Below are 16519 nucleotides of genomic sequence, written 5' to 3' on the forward strand. Positions count from 1 at the left end.
GATGAGTCCTTCTTTGTAAAGCAGGATTTCAGTGACTACATCAAGTAAATCTTAAGGTCTTTATCATGGAGAAGAGCCTTGTCAGTCTGACTTAGAAAGCTTAAATGTGGTGATACGTGGGACTAGTATGACAAAAGGAAGTTGTAATTCTACTTGCTTATTTTCTTCCTTAGATGTTTGTCCAAACCATTAGCTCCTTCTGCCTCGTCATCCTCAGAATCAATAGTTCCATCCCTACCTGAACCAGAAGTGGGCAGTGACAAAAAGACTGAACGACCAGAACCAGCAAGAGTGCATGAAGCTCCACAGGTGCTGAGAAGGGCCCCCGGGAAAATACCCAAGTGGCTGAAGCTGCCAGGTATCACAAAATCTGGGGAGAGTTCTCCTGCTGAAACAGTTTCAGTGTTGACTCTGCTCTTGAAGATGTCAGCAGAAGGCAGGCAGGACATGATATCAGTGCTTGTCAGTCACAAATCATTTTGTGCCTTAAACCTCAGCCTTCACTGGAGAGGTGCCTCAATACTGGTTCTATAAGGAATTAAAACTAGGAAACGTTATCTGGAATTCCCTGGCTAATAATGCCAAATGTTAGTGTCCTGGTAGGATATTATTACTTGATTCTGTGGGGGCATCAGCTCCAGCATCATAGGAAAAAGTGTGGAATTATTCCTGAAAGGCTGCAAATGGTCACTTGTGGTGTTTTTTCCTGTTGTGGCAGATCTGTCCTTGGTAGGATAAGGGGTAAGGATTTTGAACTGAGAGAGAGTAGATTTACATTAGATGCAGGAAGAACTTCTCCACTGTGAGGGTGGTGAGGCCCTGGCACTGCTGCCCAGAGAGCTGTGGGTGCTCCGTCCCTGGAGGTGCTCAGTCATGCTGGATTGGGCCCTGGGCAACCTGAGATGGTGGGGGCAATGAGCCCACGGAGGGGTTTGAGTGAGCTTTAAAGTCCCTTCCAACACAAACCACTCTTAGGATTCTACCACTCATACTGGGATAGTGATGCACAGTATTGTGGGAAGCAATATCTTTACCATTTCCTGTTTCTAGGACTCTTGAGCCATTCCACTTTCTCAAGTAAAGGTTATCTGGATAAAGCACAGAATAACATCTTGCCTACATATGTAGGTTATCCACTAGCAGCTGGTATGAAAAGTTAGTCTTGTGCTCGAACATGCATGTTAATAATGTGTAGGATGGGGTTCCCTTCCCTGGGAGTTATGTTGTATTCACCATTCCATCTGCTAAAGAGCTGTTCTTCCACACAACCCAACCATTGCCTGAACACAGCAGCACATAGATCATGCTGTTGAGAAATGATGCAGTGTGAACTGTGTGGTTAAGTGTTTTAATGGCCTTCTGTTTGTGGTGTAGGTGGGAAGAGATGAAGCATCCTGAGCTGCAGTGAGCATCCAGTTGTGCCTCTTTCCTGATGAACTACTTCAGAATTTGTAAGAAATTGTTGGTGGCCCTGGAGAGATCTAAATACATATGAACATTAATTACATACAGAAAATTGCTATTACTTTCAACTTTCAGCTGCCAGCTTCACCTTTTGGAAGTGTGCAAGGCCTGTTTATGACTACAGAAGCAAGATTAGAGGTTAAATTTAACATTTCCTGCATGCAAATAATATGAATAGAGAATGGAAGGGAAAATAATTCCTAGATAATGTCTGTGAAGGACTGTGATTTCATCCATATTTTTAAATTCAAATCCTCCTATCTTTTGCCTTTCTATCCTCAAAGATAACTTGAGTCTGGCTGCTTGAACTCTAGCAGCAAGGTACAATTCAGTTTTACCTATAGTTTAGTGCTGAGTAGAACAAGACCTCTGCTTTTTGCTGGTAATTCTGGGCATAGATGGCTAGAAAGTGGGTTTAAGGGAAGCACATCACTTATAACAGTTCCAATTGCCTTTTCTTATGAAACTCGTGGTCTACTGCACTTACACTGTTTTCATTTGCCCCAGAACACAGGTATCTGCTAATGGAATTTTCTCTGCACATAATTTATGTCAGTAACTATGGGTGTAATGTGGGGAAAAAAAACTCCCATAAGAATCTCTTCATGTGACCATCAATCTGCAAACGTCTTCTGTGGTCTGAGAGTTCCCACAGCAGAGTAAGCTGTCCTCTGCGTGCAGTTGGTGTGCAGAGGGAAGTGCTGGTCCTGAATTTGCCTCCTGCAGATGCTGCAGTGGGATGAGTGTTCAGAACTGTGCTTACACTGGAGATCACAGTGCCACAGCAGCCATGGTGCTTTATTTTATTTTTATTTTTATTTTTATTTTTGAATCTTCTTCATGGATCAGTGATTCGTATTGGGCAAGCTGGGGTTCCATGTTATGGTAATAGCATATTTTCCATTTTCCCTGTACAGACAATTGTTCTCCAAGCTATGTCTGCATCTGCACAATTCTGAGATGTAATAAAGCACAGTGGCCAGAGGAGGCCTTTTTGTCGGTCTCTTTGATAATGTGTTCCTTCCCCCAGTGCTCTGTTTCTCTGTCAGTTCACAGGAACCTGCTCTCTTTTCAATGGGCCTGTCATGCCTCATTCCCTTCCTCCCATTTTTTTTTTTCTTCCAACAAAGCAAAACAGAGCTTTGTACCATCTGAATGAACTTCAAAGTAGCTAGAAAGGGCACCCAGGGTTCCTGGCACTTGTCATTGTCTCCCAGCCTGGCCAACATTTCCCTTCAGGTCTAATTACTTCCAAATGCTCTTAGATGCTTTGAAGAAACTTGAAGGGAGGGAGAAGCATGAAAGGTGGAAGAGGAAAAAGGAGACTTAAAGTGGAGGGAGCAGAATGCTTGAGCAGAAATGTTGATTGATTCCTTATATGACACCCAAACATAAACAGGGGCTGTGTGCGGCCACCGGCAGTGGAGGCTGCAAGAGCACTGTGTGCAGACATGCTGCTCTAAGTTCTTTTCTTGAAAGGCAAGCCCTTCTGGTGCTTGATGTCTATAAAAGGTGTATTACAGCAAAACGAAGCAAAATTAAAATAATGTTTAAAGCTTACTACTTCAGAGGATTGTGTGGGCTGAGCTTGCTGTCTGTCGCTTGGTTCAGGTGCTCTGTCATGCTCATTGCTTTCACAGAAGTTAGAAGTATGCTGCAGCTACAGCTGCTGTGCTGAGTTTGTGCAGGATGTGTTGGAGGCCCATGAGGATCCATAGGTTGGCTCCCAGCATAGGCAGCGATGTACTCGTGCTGGTGTTTGAATCACTGGGTTAAGAGTAAGTAGGAGTGTTTTGGATAGCAGGAAGCTGTACTGGGCTTCAGGTGTGCTACTCTTTGTTTCTGAAGAGCACAGGCAACATCAAGTGCCTTAGCTGGTTTGATTTCATCAGTTTTGTCACTTGTGAGTACGTGGTATGGGCAAAGAGAAGGAAATGTCTGGGGACATGAACAGCACTATCAGCACTAATGGGGCAGTTTATTGGGTTAAGTACAGGAGTGAGGATTAGGAGGTTAATATCAGGTCTGTCTTGACCCAGCTGCTGCTCACAGAAAATTAGGTGTGACTTAATCTGACAGAGGCATTAATAAATCTCAGCCCAGTTTCTTCTCTGTGGCTGGGATGAGCAACAGCTGCAGAACCAATACTGGGTTTAACCAGATCCCCAGAGTTAACTTTCTAATCATTTTAAAATCAAGATACAACTGGTTTACCCAAACATACCCTAATAGTGGCTGTGCCAGTCAGAAGAGGTTTCTGGTGAGGATTGGACTCCTGCAGCTGAGCCCATGCAGCTGCATGCACTGATTCAGTCCTGTTTGTGCATGCCCCTTGTGTAACACAGTGCATCAGTTTCATCTACTGCTGTTTTAATAGGATGAAAAATGGATATTGCATGGATATTCCAACAACCAGATCGGGTCTTCCTCTCCTATGCAAAAAAAAAAAAAGAAAAGAAAAAGCTACTGCTATTAAAATACCACTTTACCACTAACATCCAAATCTGCAGTCCTCTTCAGTCAGGAATGCTGGTAGTATGGGCCAGGGAAGTGAAGTTGAGCATTTTTAGATCCCTTTGTGTGTCACCAAGACTCAGAATGGGGGAGAGATGATTTGAAATCCAGATAAGGTTAAAGAAAAAAAAAAGTAGGGGTGGATTCTTTTAAAGGGACCAGAGGCTGTGGTGTGTGCAGGCTCTTCCCTAAGGTACTCGCTACAGAGATTCCTACCACGCTGCAGAACGATGCGTGCAGATTCTGGCTTTGTTTTCTCTCTTCTGCTGCAGTATCTAACTCATCCCTAGGGGTGTTGGGCATTCAGAGGTAGTATTATCTGCATTTTTTGCTGTTGCCCTTTTTACCGTATGGTCGTGGGGCTGAAAGCTGAACTAGGTCAGTTATTTCCCTGGTTTCATGGTACAGCTGCACAAACAGTTCTCTTGGCAGAGAGGCTGCAGTTCAGAGGGTTGGGGCACTGCCTCGCCTGGTACCATCACCAAAAAGAATGCGTATTAAATTGTGGTTTTGGTCCAAATTTCCACGTGGCTCCCATCCAGAGTGATGACCTTGACAGTTCTCAGCTGAGGCACTACAGCGACCTATTGAGCTGTGCCTGCTACAGCTGTCAGCTGGAAAAAAACAAAACTGCTCCCTATTACTAATCAAAGGCTGCAACCAGCCAGCAGCACTGCACAGCCCTTTGGACACACGGCCGTCAGCTGCTTTCCATGCAGCCGGCTCCGCGCTTCCCAACAAAGCCGGCTCAGTTGTGTGGGTCCTTTCCTCCATGTGCGAGGTTTCCTATTTCACAGCTCCCCCATCCTGCCCCCCTGCCGGCCCAGGGGCCGAGCTGTCCCATGATGTGGGATTCTCACACATGCTGTTTGTTATTCTGTCCTTTTTCCTTTCGTTCTACAAAGATTTAAAGAAAGAGGGTGGGTGAGGGGAAAACCATGCAAGTCTTTGAAGCAACTTGACTTTTGATGATTAATTGCAGCAATGAGCCTGCACAAGGGGGGGAGCCTCGTTTTTGATTTATTGATGTTTCTTTGTGAGAACAAATTTATAGCAGAGGGGAAGCAGCTTCTGAGGAGAATATCAAATGGTTAAAAGGTTCTGAGCGCTCTTTGATGTCACAGCCCTGGAGAAATACTGGAAGGTAGTGAAGGACAGACACTGTTTATTTATAAAATAAAGATCAGATACCTGCTTTTGGCAAGAGCCTGTAACGGAGCTCCTGCTAACAACCTATTCATTAGCCAGGCTTGGAGCCGGACCTGAAGTTTCTGCCGCTGCCGCCCGCTGAGATGAGGAGAGCCTGATGTTTGGATGACATTTCCAGCCATTAAGTCTTTCCATGCCTCTCATCGTCTGAAGAAGCACCTGTTTCTCACATTAGCTGAGAAAGCAACAGCAGCTTTACCGTGCTGATGGGCACACCGTTAAAGAAGGAAGGCAGCGAGAGGGAAACCAGTTACAGCCCACCAGAGCCAGTGAGCGGAGGCCTCTATTCAGAAACAGCATCTGCCATCAGAGCCTTGATACAGGAGCTGGGGAGCAGAAGCAATAGGGCAGAGGAAGGAGATGACACTATTATTCCTAGAGCTGGACTCAGCATCAGGCCGGGATCTTCTGCCAGCGGCTGAGCCGTCACTTCTGCTTCACCACGTCTCTAGAAATCTAAAAGCTGTAAGGAAAGAGAAGAGCAGGGGCTAAAGGCAGCAAACCCCTGGGGCACAAATGAAGGTAAGGAAGCAGCCTCACTCACCAGCTGGGGCAGCACCTTCTCCACGTGCTCGATGTCCACCTTCTCCAGGTCCTCCGCCTGTGCCTGTCGCGCTGCTCGAGCCGCAGCTTCTGCGGTGCAGCCGGAGAGAGAGCGCTGCGACCGCGGTGCTCCGGGGGGGGGGGGAAAGAACATCACCCCCGGGCCGGGAGGGGGGCAGGGTGGGGGCAGGGCGGTCCGGGGACGCCGGTGGGGCCGGGGGTTGCGGGGCGCTCACCTCGCACGAAGACCGTCAGCAGCTCCGCCATCAGCAGCAGCGCGTCGCCGTTAACTGCGAGGACAGAGCGCTAAGCGGGGCTGGGGGGGAACGGAGGGGGGGGAACGGAGAGGAGGCCCCGCGAGCGCCGGCCCCGCCGCCCCGCACCTCGCGTCCTCCCGTCTCGGAAGTGCAGCCGCAGCAGCCGCTCCACCGTCTCCTGCGCGGAGAGAGCAGCGGTGAGGCGGGACGGGGCCGGTCGGACCGGGGCCGCTCCGCTCCATGCCGCTCCGCACCTTCCTGAAACAGCCTTCCCGCTCCTCCATGGCGCCGCCCGTCCCACCTCCCGGACGCGCGCGGGGCGGGGCGGAGCGGAGTTCGGCTGCTCGGCGGCGGCAGCGCCGCGCTCGGCGGCGGTCGGTAGCGCCCCGAGGCCATGGAGGAGTTCCGGCGGGCCTACGAGCGGCTGTGCGCGGCGCCGCAGGATGCCGTGCTGCGGCGGCTGAGGGAGCGCGGGGAGGCGCCGGGTCGGGCCCGCCTGGACCTGACGGAGCAGAGCCTCTCGCTGGAAACGTGCGGAGCGCTGGGCCGCCTGCTGCCCGGGGCCGCGCACTTCGCCGAGGTGGCGCTCGGAGATTGCGGCCTGAGCGAGGACGGTGGGCGCGGGGCTGCGCCGGGAGCCGCGCTGCTCTCATGGAGCCGTTGCTAAGGGACGGCGTTGCGTCCGGCCCGGGCGGAGCGCGAAGTAAACGGCTTTCTGTCTTTTCGTATCCAGGTGTGAAACTCCTGCTGCACGGCCTGTGTTCCAATACCACCGTCAAATCTTTGGATTTGAAGGTGAGTTTGTTAAGAGGCTGCGGCCCTGCGTGCATCCCTCGCACTCTCAGGGCAGCCCTCAAATCGTAGCCCTGTGAGGCCCCAAGGACTGGGGTGATCCCAGGCTGCCACCGATTGTCCTTAGGATGTGGTAAGGGTACTGGGAAGGGATTGGGATGAGAGCTGTTAGAGAGGGTCCAGAGGAGCCACAAAGATGATCAGGGGCTGCAGCACCTCCTCTACAAAGACAGGCTGAGGGAGCTGGGCTTGTTCAGCCTGGAGAAGAGAAGGCTGCGGGGTGACCTCATTGCAGCCTGCAGTACATAAAGGGAGCCTGCAAACAGGAGGGGAGTCAACTCTTTGGAAGGGTAGATAACTGCAGGACAAGGGGAAATGGTTTGAAGTTGAGGGAGGGAAGATTGAGGTTGGATGTCAGGGGGAAGTTCTTTACTGTGAGAGTGGTGAGGTGCTGGAACAGCTGCCCAGAGAGGCTGTGATGCCCCGTCCATCCCTGGAGGTGTTCGAGGCCAGGTTGGATGGGGCCCTGGGCAGCCTGGGCTGCTGTGAAATGGGGAGGTTGGTGGCCCTGCGTGTGGCAGGGGGTTGGAGCTTTGTGATCCTGAGGTCCCTGCCAACCCAAGCCATTCTGTGATAAGAGTAAAACAGAGACAGAGGGATGGGGAAAGAAATAGGAACATGAGCTCAGCCGGAGTTAGAAACAACCCCACAACACGGCTGTGCAGTTCTGTGCATGTCCTGTTCTCCTGCGCCTCATCTTTGCCGCAGCTCCCTGTAATTACCTTGCAGCTCATCTTTGGTTTTACTGATCTGTTTTGATAGGAAGCTGTTGCTGTGGGTCACTGGGCTGTTGCTGCGTGGTCAGTTGGAGGCTTTCCATTAGTTTTCTTTGTTAATGAGTGCGTTTGTAGCAGCTTGACTCGAGCATCCCACTGGCTGGTGTACGTCTGCTTTAACAGACTGAAATCAGCATTACAGCCAGAGTGCACCTGGTGCTGTGAGATGGGATGGCTGCATTGGAGCAGAGTGTTTCACTGATCACTCAGCACTTTCGTTTCAGGGCAATAACCTGCGAACCACAGGAGCTGAGGCACTGGGAAAACTTCTTAGGCAGAACAAATCTATCAGGAGGTAAGAAATTGTCTCTCTCTCTTTCTGTTATTCCTACCGAATGGAACCTCAAGTTGGAAAAGAATGAGAGATGAGGGCGAATTTCTTGGGCTAGGAGGGATGTCAAGAGTGCCTATGGCTTAGGTGAAGGAGTGAGAACTGGAGGTGCCTCTTCTGGGGATGCAGAGCACTCTGCTCCCTCAGGCTGTGTTAGGGTGGCTGGGTGCTGTGATCCAGGTATCATTCAGGCTCTTGCAGCTGTCGTTTTACAAACTCCAACCCTGTCTGACTTTTCCTTAGCTTAATCCTGGAATGGAACAGCCTGGGTGTATGGGAGGAAGGCTTCTCCTTTTTCTGCCAGGGACTGGGAGCAAACAACTTTCTCCAGAAGTTAGATCTGCGCAACAACCAGATCAACCATCACGGGGCAGGAGAGCTGGCCGTGGCACTGAAACGAAACGCCAGCCTTCAGGAGTTGGGTGAGAGTGGCTGTTTGTCCACAGACGTGTTCACATGCACATGGAATCATTGTACCAACGCTGATCTCTGCCAACCAGTGAGCATCATTCCCAGTTCTTATTAACCTGGATCACATTGTATGCTGGGAACTGTCACTGGGATCTCAGCACTTCAGGTTCATTTTTGCCTTCCTGCTTTGCCAGTTGTTTCCTTCCCTTTCATTCATCTTAAAAAGGGAGTTAGTAGTCACTGCTGTGTTTGTGCTGAGACCTTATGGTTAGCCATGCATGTAGAGGTATAAAGAGCATGGCTTCTCTTGAGCCTTGTGTGTTTCAGCAGATACGTGGCTATTGGGGTGAAAGATTGCTTTCTGTATAGATCTACGTTGGAATAACATTGGGCTTCTGGGAGGCCGAGCTTTGCTGAACTGCTTGCAGAGCAACAAGACCCTGAAGAAGCTGGAACTGGCTGGGAACAATGTTCCCAGTGACATCCTGAAAGCTGTGGGTAAGTAGGACTTAGAATTATAGAATTATATAGGTGGGAAAAGGCCTTTCAGATCATCAGGTCCTCTTATCAACCTGACTCTACTGAGTGTACCACTTAAACCATGTCCTAAAGTGCATGGGAGAGAATCAGTAACTCTTCTCCAGTCTCAGCACTTGGGGAATATAGGGTACTTGCTGCTCCAAAAGAGAGCTGTCCCTCTTTCTCTCCATTTCTCTACAGCCTATACACAGTGCTCAATGTTATTTCTTTCCTCTCCTGTTCTCTCTGCATCAGAACAAGCCATGGATCACAACCAGGACCGTCAGACCATCCTCAGTGAGACACAGCACCGAACTTGTGTGCTCAGCAAGGAGATATTGAATCTGAAGGATGAGAAGACCAAGCAGGTCAGCCATCCTTCGTCAGCACTTCAAACTGGTCAGCTGGAATCCAGTGCCTTCTTTCAGTGCCCCATTATGCCCCAAAGATGCCTTCCTGCATCTCCTCCTGGATGTTTATGAGCAGTACACAGCACTGTTCAGTAAATAGGCTCCTTCTACTGAGCTAGTTTGCCCAGGAATCAAATCCATGACAGTACAGGTATTGACACATCCCCTGCTGAGCATATTCGCTCTGGATTCTTGTGGAGTTCTGGTGATTTTCTTTGCCCATATTCAAACTTCAAATTTCTTCTTTAGTAACGGAATTGATGTTTTCTGAACAGTGAAAACTTAAAAACATCACGCAGTTTTCCTTCTGGCCCTCAAAGTTGCAGAGCCCTGCAGTTAATGACCTCAGTCAGACATGCTGATGAACCCCTTCAAACCTGCAGTTTGGTTTCTTCCAAGAGAGTGACGTGAGCTCTCTTCTGCTGTCATTAGGAAGAGAAAGCTGACAGATACCAATGCTCCAAGGTGATGCAGTTCATTTTTTCATGTGTGTGTGCCTTGTTCACAGTTCTTGGATTTGATGGACACTATAGACAAACAGAGAGAAGAAATAGCCAGGAGTGGCAGGTGAGTTGGATTTGAATGCTTTCTGCTGTTGGATAGCAGTATTGGACCCTTTCCATTTCCTGATAGAAATTAGCCACCCCTTTTTTTTTTCTTTCTTCCCCAAATTCAGGATATCTGCAGGACGTGTCAGCCAGCTGCAGGAAGCATTGAATGAGCAGCACTCTATTATGAATTCACTGAAAGCCAAGTATGGAAGAGGAAAGCCTTAACCTTCCCAATCTTCTGTGCTGTACAGGCAGGGCTGGGCAGAGCTGTTAAGGGGCTAAGCTCGAGTGGCTGGCTTAGTATTTCACATAATCATATCTGCAGTAATACCCAGAAGTGATGGCCAGATCAGGTTTTTAGAGAACTAATTATGACCAGATCAGGCTTTGATTAAAAACACAGTGCACTGCTGTAAAAGCAAGTGAATTACAGAGAGTGAACAGAAAGAAAAAGAATAGTGGGGATGGGGATATTTTTCTTCCACAGTTTGCAGCCTGGTGAAAGTCTGTCCCTGCTTTCCCTGGCAGTTGACAGGATTCTCTGAGAGCCACTGTAGACATGGGGGAACATGACCAGCAAGGTTTTGTGTTCAGGAGCAGTGAACTGGAACTGCCCAACAGTGCTGTTACACTGAGTAGAGCCGTATGCATGTGAGAATGGTTGGACTTCAAACACTTAATGACACTGGCTACTTCAGCTAAAAGTGGTTTCATTACATGGTGCCTCAGAGTGGACACGTCCTCATATACAGAGTGAGCAGATCACTTTCACTGCCTGTGTTCAAAATTCTGTTCCTAATTCCTAATTCCATAAAATTCTTCCTAATTTTAAAGAATCTTGCAGTGGTGTAAAAGAGCCAGCCTTATTCTCCTCTGAGAGTGGGCAAATCCTGGAGGGGTCCAGGTATGGAAATCACTTTGTTGCAAATAGGCTCATATATGTTAGCATCTTGTAGCACGTAATGCATGGTGCTCTCTTGGAGTGTCTCCCTCAGAAAGGGCTCTGGAAAGTGTTTCTCTGTGCAGGCTGCAGATGACTGAAGCTGCCCTGGCTCTGTCTGAGCAAAAGGTGCACAACCTGGGAGAGCTGCTGAGTGCCACGAAACAGGAACAGGCCAGCATGGCTGAGCGCCACTTTGCAGAGCTCCAGCAGCAAAAACAGGTGGGCTGGGTCAATCCTAGTTAGGTTGGAGACCTGGGCTCTGGGTCATACCTGCTTCGTGTGGGTTTGGGGGATGCTGGTTGGGTTAGGCAAGCATGACTCCATGAGTGGGTTTGCACAGCTGCTGTGACAGACGTTCCTGTGGAAATGAGACAGGTGAGTGTGAGGGTGGAGAGGAGCTGGGGCATCTGTGGATGGGTTGGATTTAGCTGGGCGCAGTGTTGGTTGTGCTAACTTGGTAGTGCAGACAACTAAGTGAGTATGCAAGTTCTTTTAATTGTGCTGCTGTTTGCAGGAAGGTGCTGAGCGGGAAGGCAAGCTTTTCCGGGACTTATCTGCCAGCAATGAGAAGAACTTGCTTCTAAGAAACCAGGTAAGAAAGGAGGTTCAGCAATGGGAGGTGGGACCTGGGTGGTATTTGCCTCTGCTCCACGTATGTCCTCTGCTTCGGCTCCTGTTTGTCTCTGCTGATTGTTCTGTACAGCTAACTTGCTCTGCTAATAGGAGAAGAAACTCCTTCGTGACAGTGATTTCCTGTTAGGTGGATGAGCTGGAGAAGAAGTGCAAAGTGCAGCAGGATCAGTTATTCCAGCTAAAACAAGACTTGACCAACACAACAGCAGAGCTGAAGCTGCGGGCTGTGCAGGCTGAGGGTGAGTGGAAGATTAAAAGCAGCTTGTGGGCACCCATGGAGTATTGATACCATCAGTGAGTCAGTGATGCAGGACAGGGAAAGGGAAAGCTCATGGTGTGGTGTAAATACAGCCTACGTGGCAGGAGTGCCTTAGTTCTGATGTGCCTGCTTTTCATCTGCAGAGCGCCTGGAAATGGAAAAAAGAAGATTTAAACAAAGTCTTGAAGACGTGGAATCACTTCGCTTAAAAGAGGTGAGAAAGGCACTTCTGTAGGATGTCTGTAGCTTCTTGAGGTTCAGCTCTCTTTGATTCTGGCCATTGGAGGCCATCATTTGCACTTCAGTTTTTAAAATAGTGGATTTAGACTTTCTGTGTAACAGACTGTTTCTACAAGAAGAGCTTAACTGAAGAGATCACACGGCATTGTATCTGTTAGCAAGTTTTGTAGCCTGTAAGGATATAAGCCAGAGTGGTGACTGCCAGAGAGGCATGGAGGATGGACCTTGTCTCAGTCCTGTTAGGCATAGTGTTAATTACGAATAAGTAATCTTGTCCTGCTCAGTGAAATCAAGATACATTATTAGAATGAATTAAGATATACGTGCTCTGTGCAAACAGTCCTCTAAGGCAACTCAGCCTGCTTCTGTCTTCTCTGTTACGTTTCAGAAGGATGGAGAGAACAAGAGGCTGTGATTGGCTCTGTTTGCAATGTTTATGGAGGTGTCAAATCCCTTAAAAATAAAATATATCTCCATAGATTTGGAAATCTTGTAAGAAAAGACACAGGACAGGAGGATGTTAGCCACACTAAAACTAGAAAATGATTCTCTGATCTTCTGTACCACTTGAAGATAAGAGCTCATTAAACTTTGCATGGAAGGGATGCTCTTTTTCGTGCTCAGTGGCCATGCTGTTATGCTTGGAGATATGAGTGATTTTCTGGCACTTGTTTAAATGTTTCCTGCTGCTGTGCAGGTGGATCACTTGACGCAGCACATGGAGGCCAGTGAACGTTCTATGCAGGACAGAGTGCAGAGGCTGGAGGCCATCAGGATAGCCCTGGAGGAGGTGAGAGTGGGTGCTCTGGGTGCATTCAGGTGGGAAAGGAGGAGGTGCTCTGTGAAATCTTCTAGTGCTGACCTGCATAAACTCTGTCACGTGTGATGGGAAGGAACAAAAGAGAGCAGCTGGGGCATTCAGTTTACCAACAAAAATTATTTTAACTGCTTACGACTAAAGAATGAGAAAGTTCCATGGAGAAACTTGCAGATTGTGCTTGAACAAAAATAGTTACCTCTGAACACGGTTAGATTCTTACTAGGATTTGACTCTACAGATTTCCTGCAGGGAGTCCCAGGCCATGTAGCATGTTTCTCCTGATCTGTTCCCCAGCTAGACCCACTGCTGCTCTCTCCTCTCATTTTCACTGAATTTATGTGGCAATCTCAGGATGAGAAAAGGTGTGTAATTTGGTCTTGTTCACCCTGTCTCTGCATGACAGGAGCAGTTGTGTCACTTTGTAGCCTGTGACTAGGAAGCTGCTGATGTTTTCTTGTTGGTGTTTCAATGATGGAACTTCCCTATCTGGATCTTTCCTGTTTCTGTGGCAGGAGCTGAGCCAAGTCAAAGCAGCTGCACTCACTGAGCGAGGCCATGCAGAAGAAGAGTTAATAAAGGTTCGGAATCAGGCACGGTTGGATGAGGTAAGGATTGCCTTTGGGCCCTGACTCTGGGAAGGAGTAAATTTGGCTGCCCGGCTTGTTTGCTGTAGGGAGATGATGAATAATTCCCATCTCTGGGCTTCATTGTCCAATGAATAGTTTGATTTCTAAGGAAGGAGTTCTGAGAAGTCTGAATTGTGTCCAGAGTGTCCTGATCTGTTCTGTGCTTTCCAGTAGTATCAGAACTGATGTGGATATTGTCAGAGCAGAACTTAGGTATCTAAGTTAGCAAGTTGTGGAGCAAGCAGCCAGGTGTAGGTGCTGTTTACCAGCAACTTTCCTGTGCTGTTCTGTAACTCTGGACTCAGAAGCATTTCCCCAAACGGCGGCTGCTGCTGCTGGATGAAAAGGCTCTGCGGACTTGAATTTTGTAAAACAGCCATGAGGAAAATACAGCAAAAACAGTTAAAATTGTTGCTTATACCCAACAACACAGAAGAAGATGCTTTACAGAGTTAAAACATAGAAAAGCTGTTGTTTGTGTTAGAGCAGCAGTAGGTTAACCATGTACAGCTGTGGTTCAGAGCCATTATAAAGATAATGGATAAAGAGGAGGTGAAGAAGGACCATTAGATGTGAACACCAGAGGTGGCACTGGTAGCAGAAAGCAGCTTAGATTGTCTCCTGATTGCAAGGGAGTTGTGCTTTATCTATTACAGGTACATCCTGTGCTTGCTTGTTCTTCAGTACCAACTGGCTGAAGCAAGGCTTCACGGTGTTGGGAACAAAAATGGGAATAATCCTTCACAGGAATGGAACAGAACTGATGGTTTTGCTTTTTTTTTTCTTTGTATCTTACAGCAGCAACGAGTGGAACACCTTGAAGAGAAGCTGCGGCTGATGACTGAAGCACGTGATGAAGCTCAGAACTGCTGCCTCAAACAAAAACAAATGGTTGGTGAGGCCCAAGTCAAGGCCAATCAATTGAGCCTGCATGCTGATGGACTCAGAAGGAGAATAGAGGAACTTCAGCAGGTAATTTCATCTGGAGCAGAAAGAGTCACTGTTGGCAGAATAAATTACAAAAGTTGTTTGGTTAATTGTGGATTTTTGTTTGTGTGTCAGGACCTGAACAGTAAGGAACAGGAAAAAGTGACAGAAGTAAATAAAGTGAAAGTGGAATTACAGGAGCAGATTGGACACCTACAGGCTGAACGTACAGCACAGGAAGGGCTGAGAGAGAAGATTGCAGCCCTGGAGAGACAGCTGAAAGGTGGTGGATCCTTCCATGCTTTTCAAACACTAATGTGTGGTAGCCTACACTGGGCCTTAAACAGAGCTATGCTTACAGGTGACACAGGCGCTTCCTACCTCTGAATACAAATCTACCCTCCATCCTGCTGTTTTTGCAGTGATTCTTATCCTCATTTTATTGAGACCATGACTTAGTAATATACTGCCCAAAGCTGCACAGCAAGCAAAATGTTGGGACTTCCTGCACAGCGATGTCTAACATCGTGTCTGCAAAACCTTTCCCAATGCCTCGTGCAGCTGAAGGTTTCTTGCCGCTTGTCTTGTGCTTGTTGCTCACCCTGTTTGTGCTGCCCTTAGCTGTGCCTACAGCAACTTGTTCCTGTTTGTTCTAAGGGCACCCGAATTTTCTGTACCAATGCTGCTTTACTTTCACAGTCTTGTCAAGTAATCACCGAGAGGCACTGCTGGACAAAGAAGGTGAAATCTCTATGTTGATGGAGAAGCTGAGAATGAAAGAGGCTGACATCTCCAGGATGAAAGAAGAAGAAGCCCAGCGAGCAAGTATATTGCAGAATGCCATCATGGCATATGTGCAGGGATCCTCCTTGGGAACCCACAGTTTGAGGAAATGAGAGTGTCTTAAAGAATCCAGGTACCAGGATGAGGATAAGCTACTCAGGTACAGCCCCTTTTTTGTAAATGAGAATCTTTTGTCAGAGCTGGGGAGACCTGAAGGCTTGCAAGGAGAAAACTCCTCTTGTTCTTCAGAAATCTTGTTCCCAGCAGCATAAAGGAGAGGAGGAAGGAGCCATAGTCAGCTCAGATAGAGGCTTATGGGTCTGAATTTGTGATGTAGAGTCCTTAACCTGCACTGATTCAGCATTTGAAGCTGTTTCTGTGCTCTTTACAGTGCCATTCTGCCAGCATCCTTTGTTAATACCGGTGTGACTTTATGTTCTCTGAAAAGCAGTTGTTCTGAAGCACTAGTTTGAATACCAGGGCTGATCACAACGCAGCCTTGTAAATGATGGGTAGCAGTGTTTACGGGTTCCTGGATGTGGGAGGCATTTATTTTACCCTGAGCCACGGGGTCCAGGAGCTGCTGGAAAGGACAAATCTTTGTGTGCCCAGTGGTTATGGATGCAAGCAGTGGCTGACAGCTGACTTTGGCTTTTTGCCTTGTCCCTCTGTGACCCTGGCTGTAGTGATGGGCACTACAGGAACATTTCTAACACACAGGAACAGCTGTATGGAGAGGGACTGCTGTGCAGTGTCGATCCATATCCTCGTTGGACAGCTGGGATTGGGCCATGGTTCACACCTCTACAACACCAACTGGGAGAGGAGTCTGTTTTCCTCCTTACTTGAATTCAGCCCTTTGTTAGAGTTCTTGTGGCAAAAATGCAAGAAGATTTAATTCCATTATGACTTCTGGCAAAACTGCCCTCCCAGCTTCTCAGGATCCCGGAACCAAGCTGTTGTTGGGGCCTTACCTTGGAGGTGAGCTGTGGTTCTGACGGGTTGGGGAGAAGGAGCTTCCTTTCCTTGGCAGCAAAGGTCCATCAGGTGGCACAGAGAAAGGGACAGGACCCCAGGATGAGATCTTCCTGCTGCTTTTTCCATTGAGTCTGTGTGGGAAAAATGAATGTTTCAAGAGCCAGCTGGACAACAAAACTTTGCGTGGACTGCTTGGTTTGCGTTCTTGACTTTTATATTTTTATTTCTAAATCGTTTTGCTGTGCTGTTTTAATAAAGAGCTTTTACATTTTCCATAACACGGGGCAGTGACCAGCTAGCTGATGGCTGGAGCAGAGGGCATTGCTGCTGTGCTGCTCTCAGGGGCATCCTGTCAGTCTCCCCTGGAGCTGAAAGCTCTGCAGTGCATGGCAGCATCTGGGCCAGAAGAGCTGAAGGCGGGTGTGAGCTGGGACTGTGCGTTGGGTGCCAGGAGGGGGTCTGTGCTGGGAGCG

The 16519-nt window shown here is 48.2% G+C and overlaps 3 protein-coding genes across 3 annotated transcripts in view; 2 read left to right on the forward strand and 1 right to left on the reverse strand.

The window, feature by feature from the left end:
* Positions 1–1408, forward strand: part of ASPSCR1 (ASPSCR1 tether for SLC2A4, UBX domain containing) — a gene marked incomplete at its 3' end in the record, with an annotated part of 36160 nt that extends 34752 nt beyond the window's left edge. The window contains exons 15-16 of the mRNA XM_079544275.1: positions 174–425; positions 1375–1408. Of these exons, the coding sequence (XP_079400401.1) occupies positions 174–425; positions 1375–1408 (286 nt within the window). The remainder of the gene's footprint in view (positions 1–173; positions 426–1374) is intronic.
* A 4227-nt stretch (positions 1409–5635) lies between these two features.
* Positions 5636–6271, reverse strand: CENPX (centromere protein X; the record flags this gene model as incomplete). Its single annotated transcript, XM_079544276.1, has 5 exons — positions 5636–5650; positions 5732–5820; positions 5967–6020; positions 6114–6165; positions 6242–6271. 5 exons carry the CDS (start codon positions 6269–6271, stop codon positions 5636–5638), a joined length of 240 nt encoding a protein of 79 aa, XP_079400402.1.
* A 78-nt stretch (positions 6272–6349) lies between these two features.
* Positions 6350–15181, forward strand: LRRC45 (leucine rich repeat containing 45; the record flags this gene model as incomplete). Its single annotated transcript, XM_079544340.1, has 17 exons — positions 6350–6601; positions 6721–6782; positions 7840–7910; positions 8190–8368; positions 8727–8855; positions 9132–9244; positions 9795–9853; positions 9963–10040; positions 10864–10999; positions 11295–11372; positions 11541–11652; positions 11816–11886; positions 12610–12702; positions 13245–13337; positions 14157–14330; positions 14421–14568; positions 14985–15181. The coding sequence occupies exons 1-17, from the start codon at positions 6382–6384 to the stop codon at positions 15179–15181; spliced, it is 2013 nt and encodes a 670-aa protein (XP_079400466.1). The 5' UTR covers positions 6350–6381.
* Positions 15182–16519: the final 1338 nt, after the last annotated feature.

Source organism: Tetrao urogallus (assembly GCF_951394365.1).
Source record: "Tetrao urogallus genome assembly, chromosome: 18".
Taxonomy (NCBI): Eukaryota; Metazoa; Chordata; class Aves; order Galliformes; family Phasianidae; genus Tetrao; species Tetrao urogallus.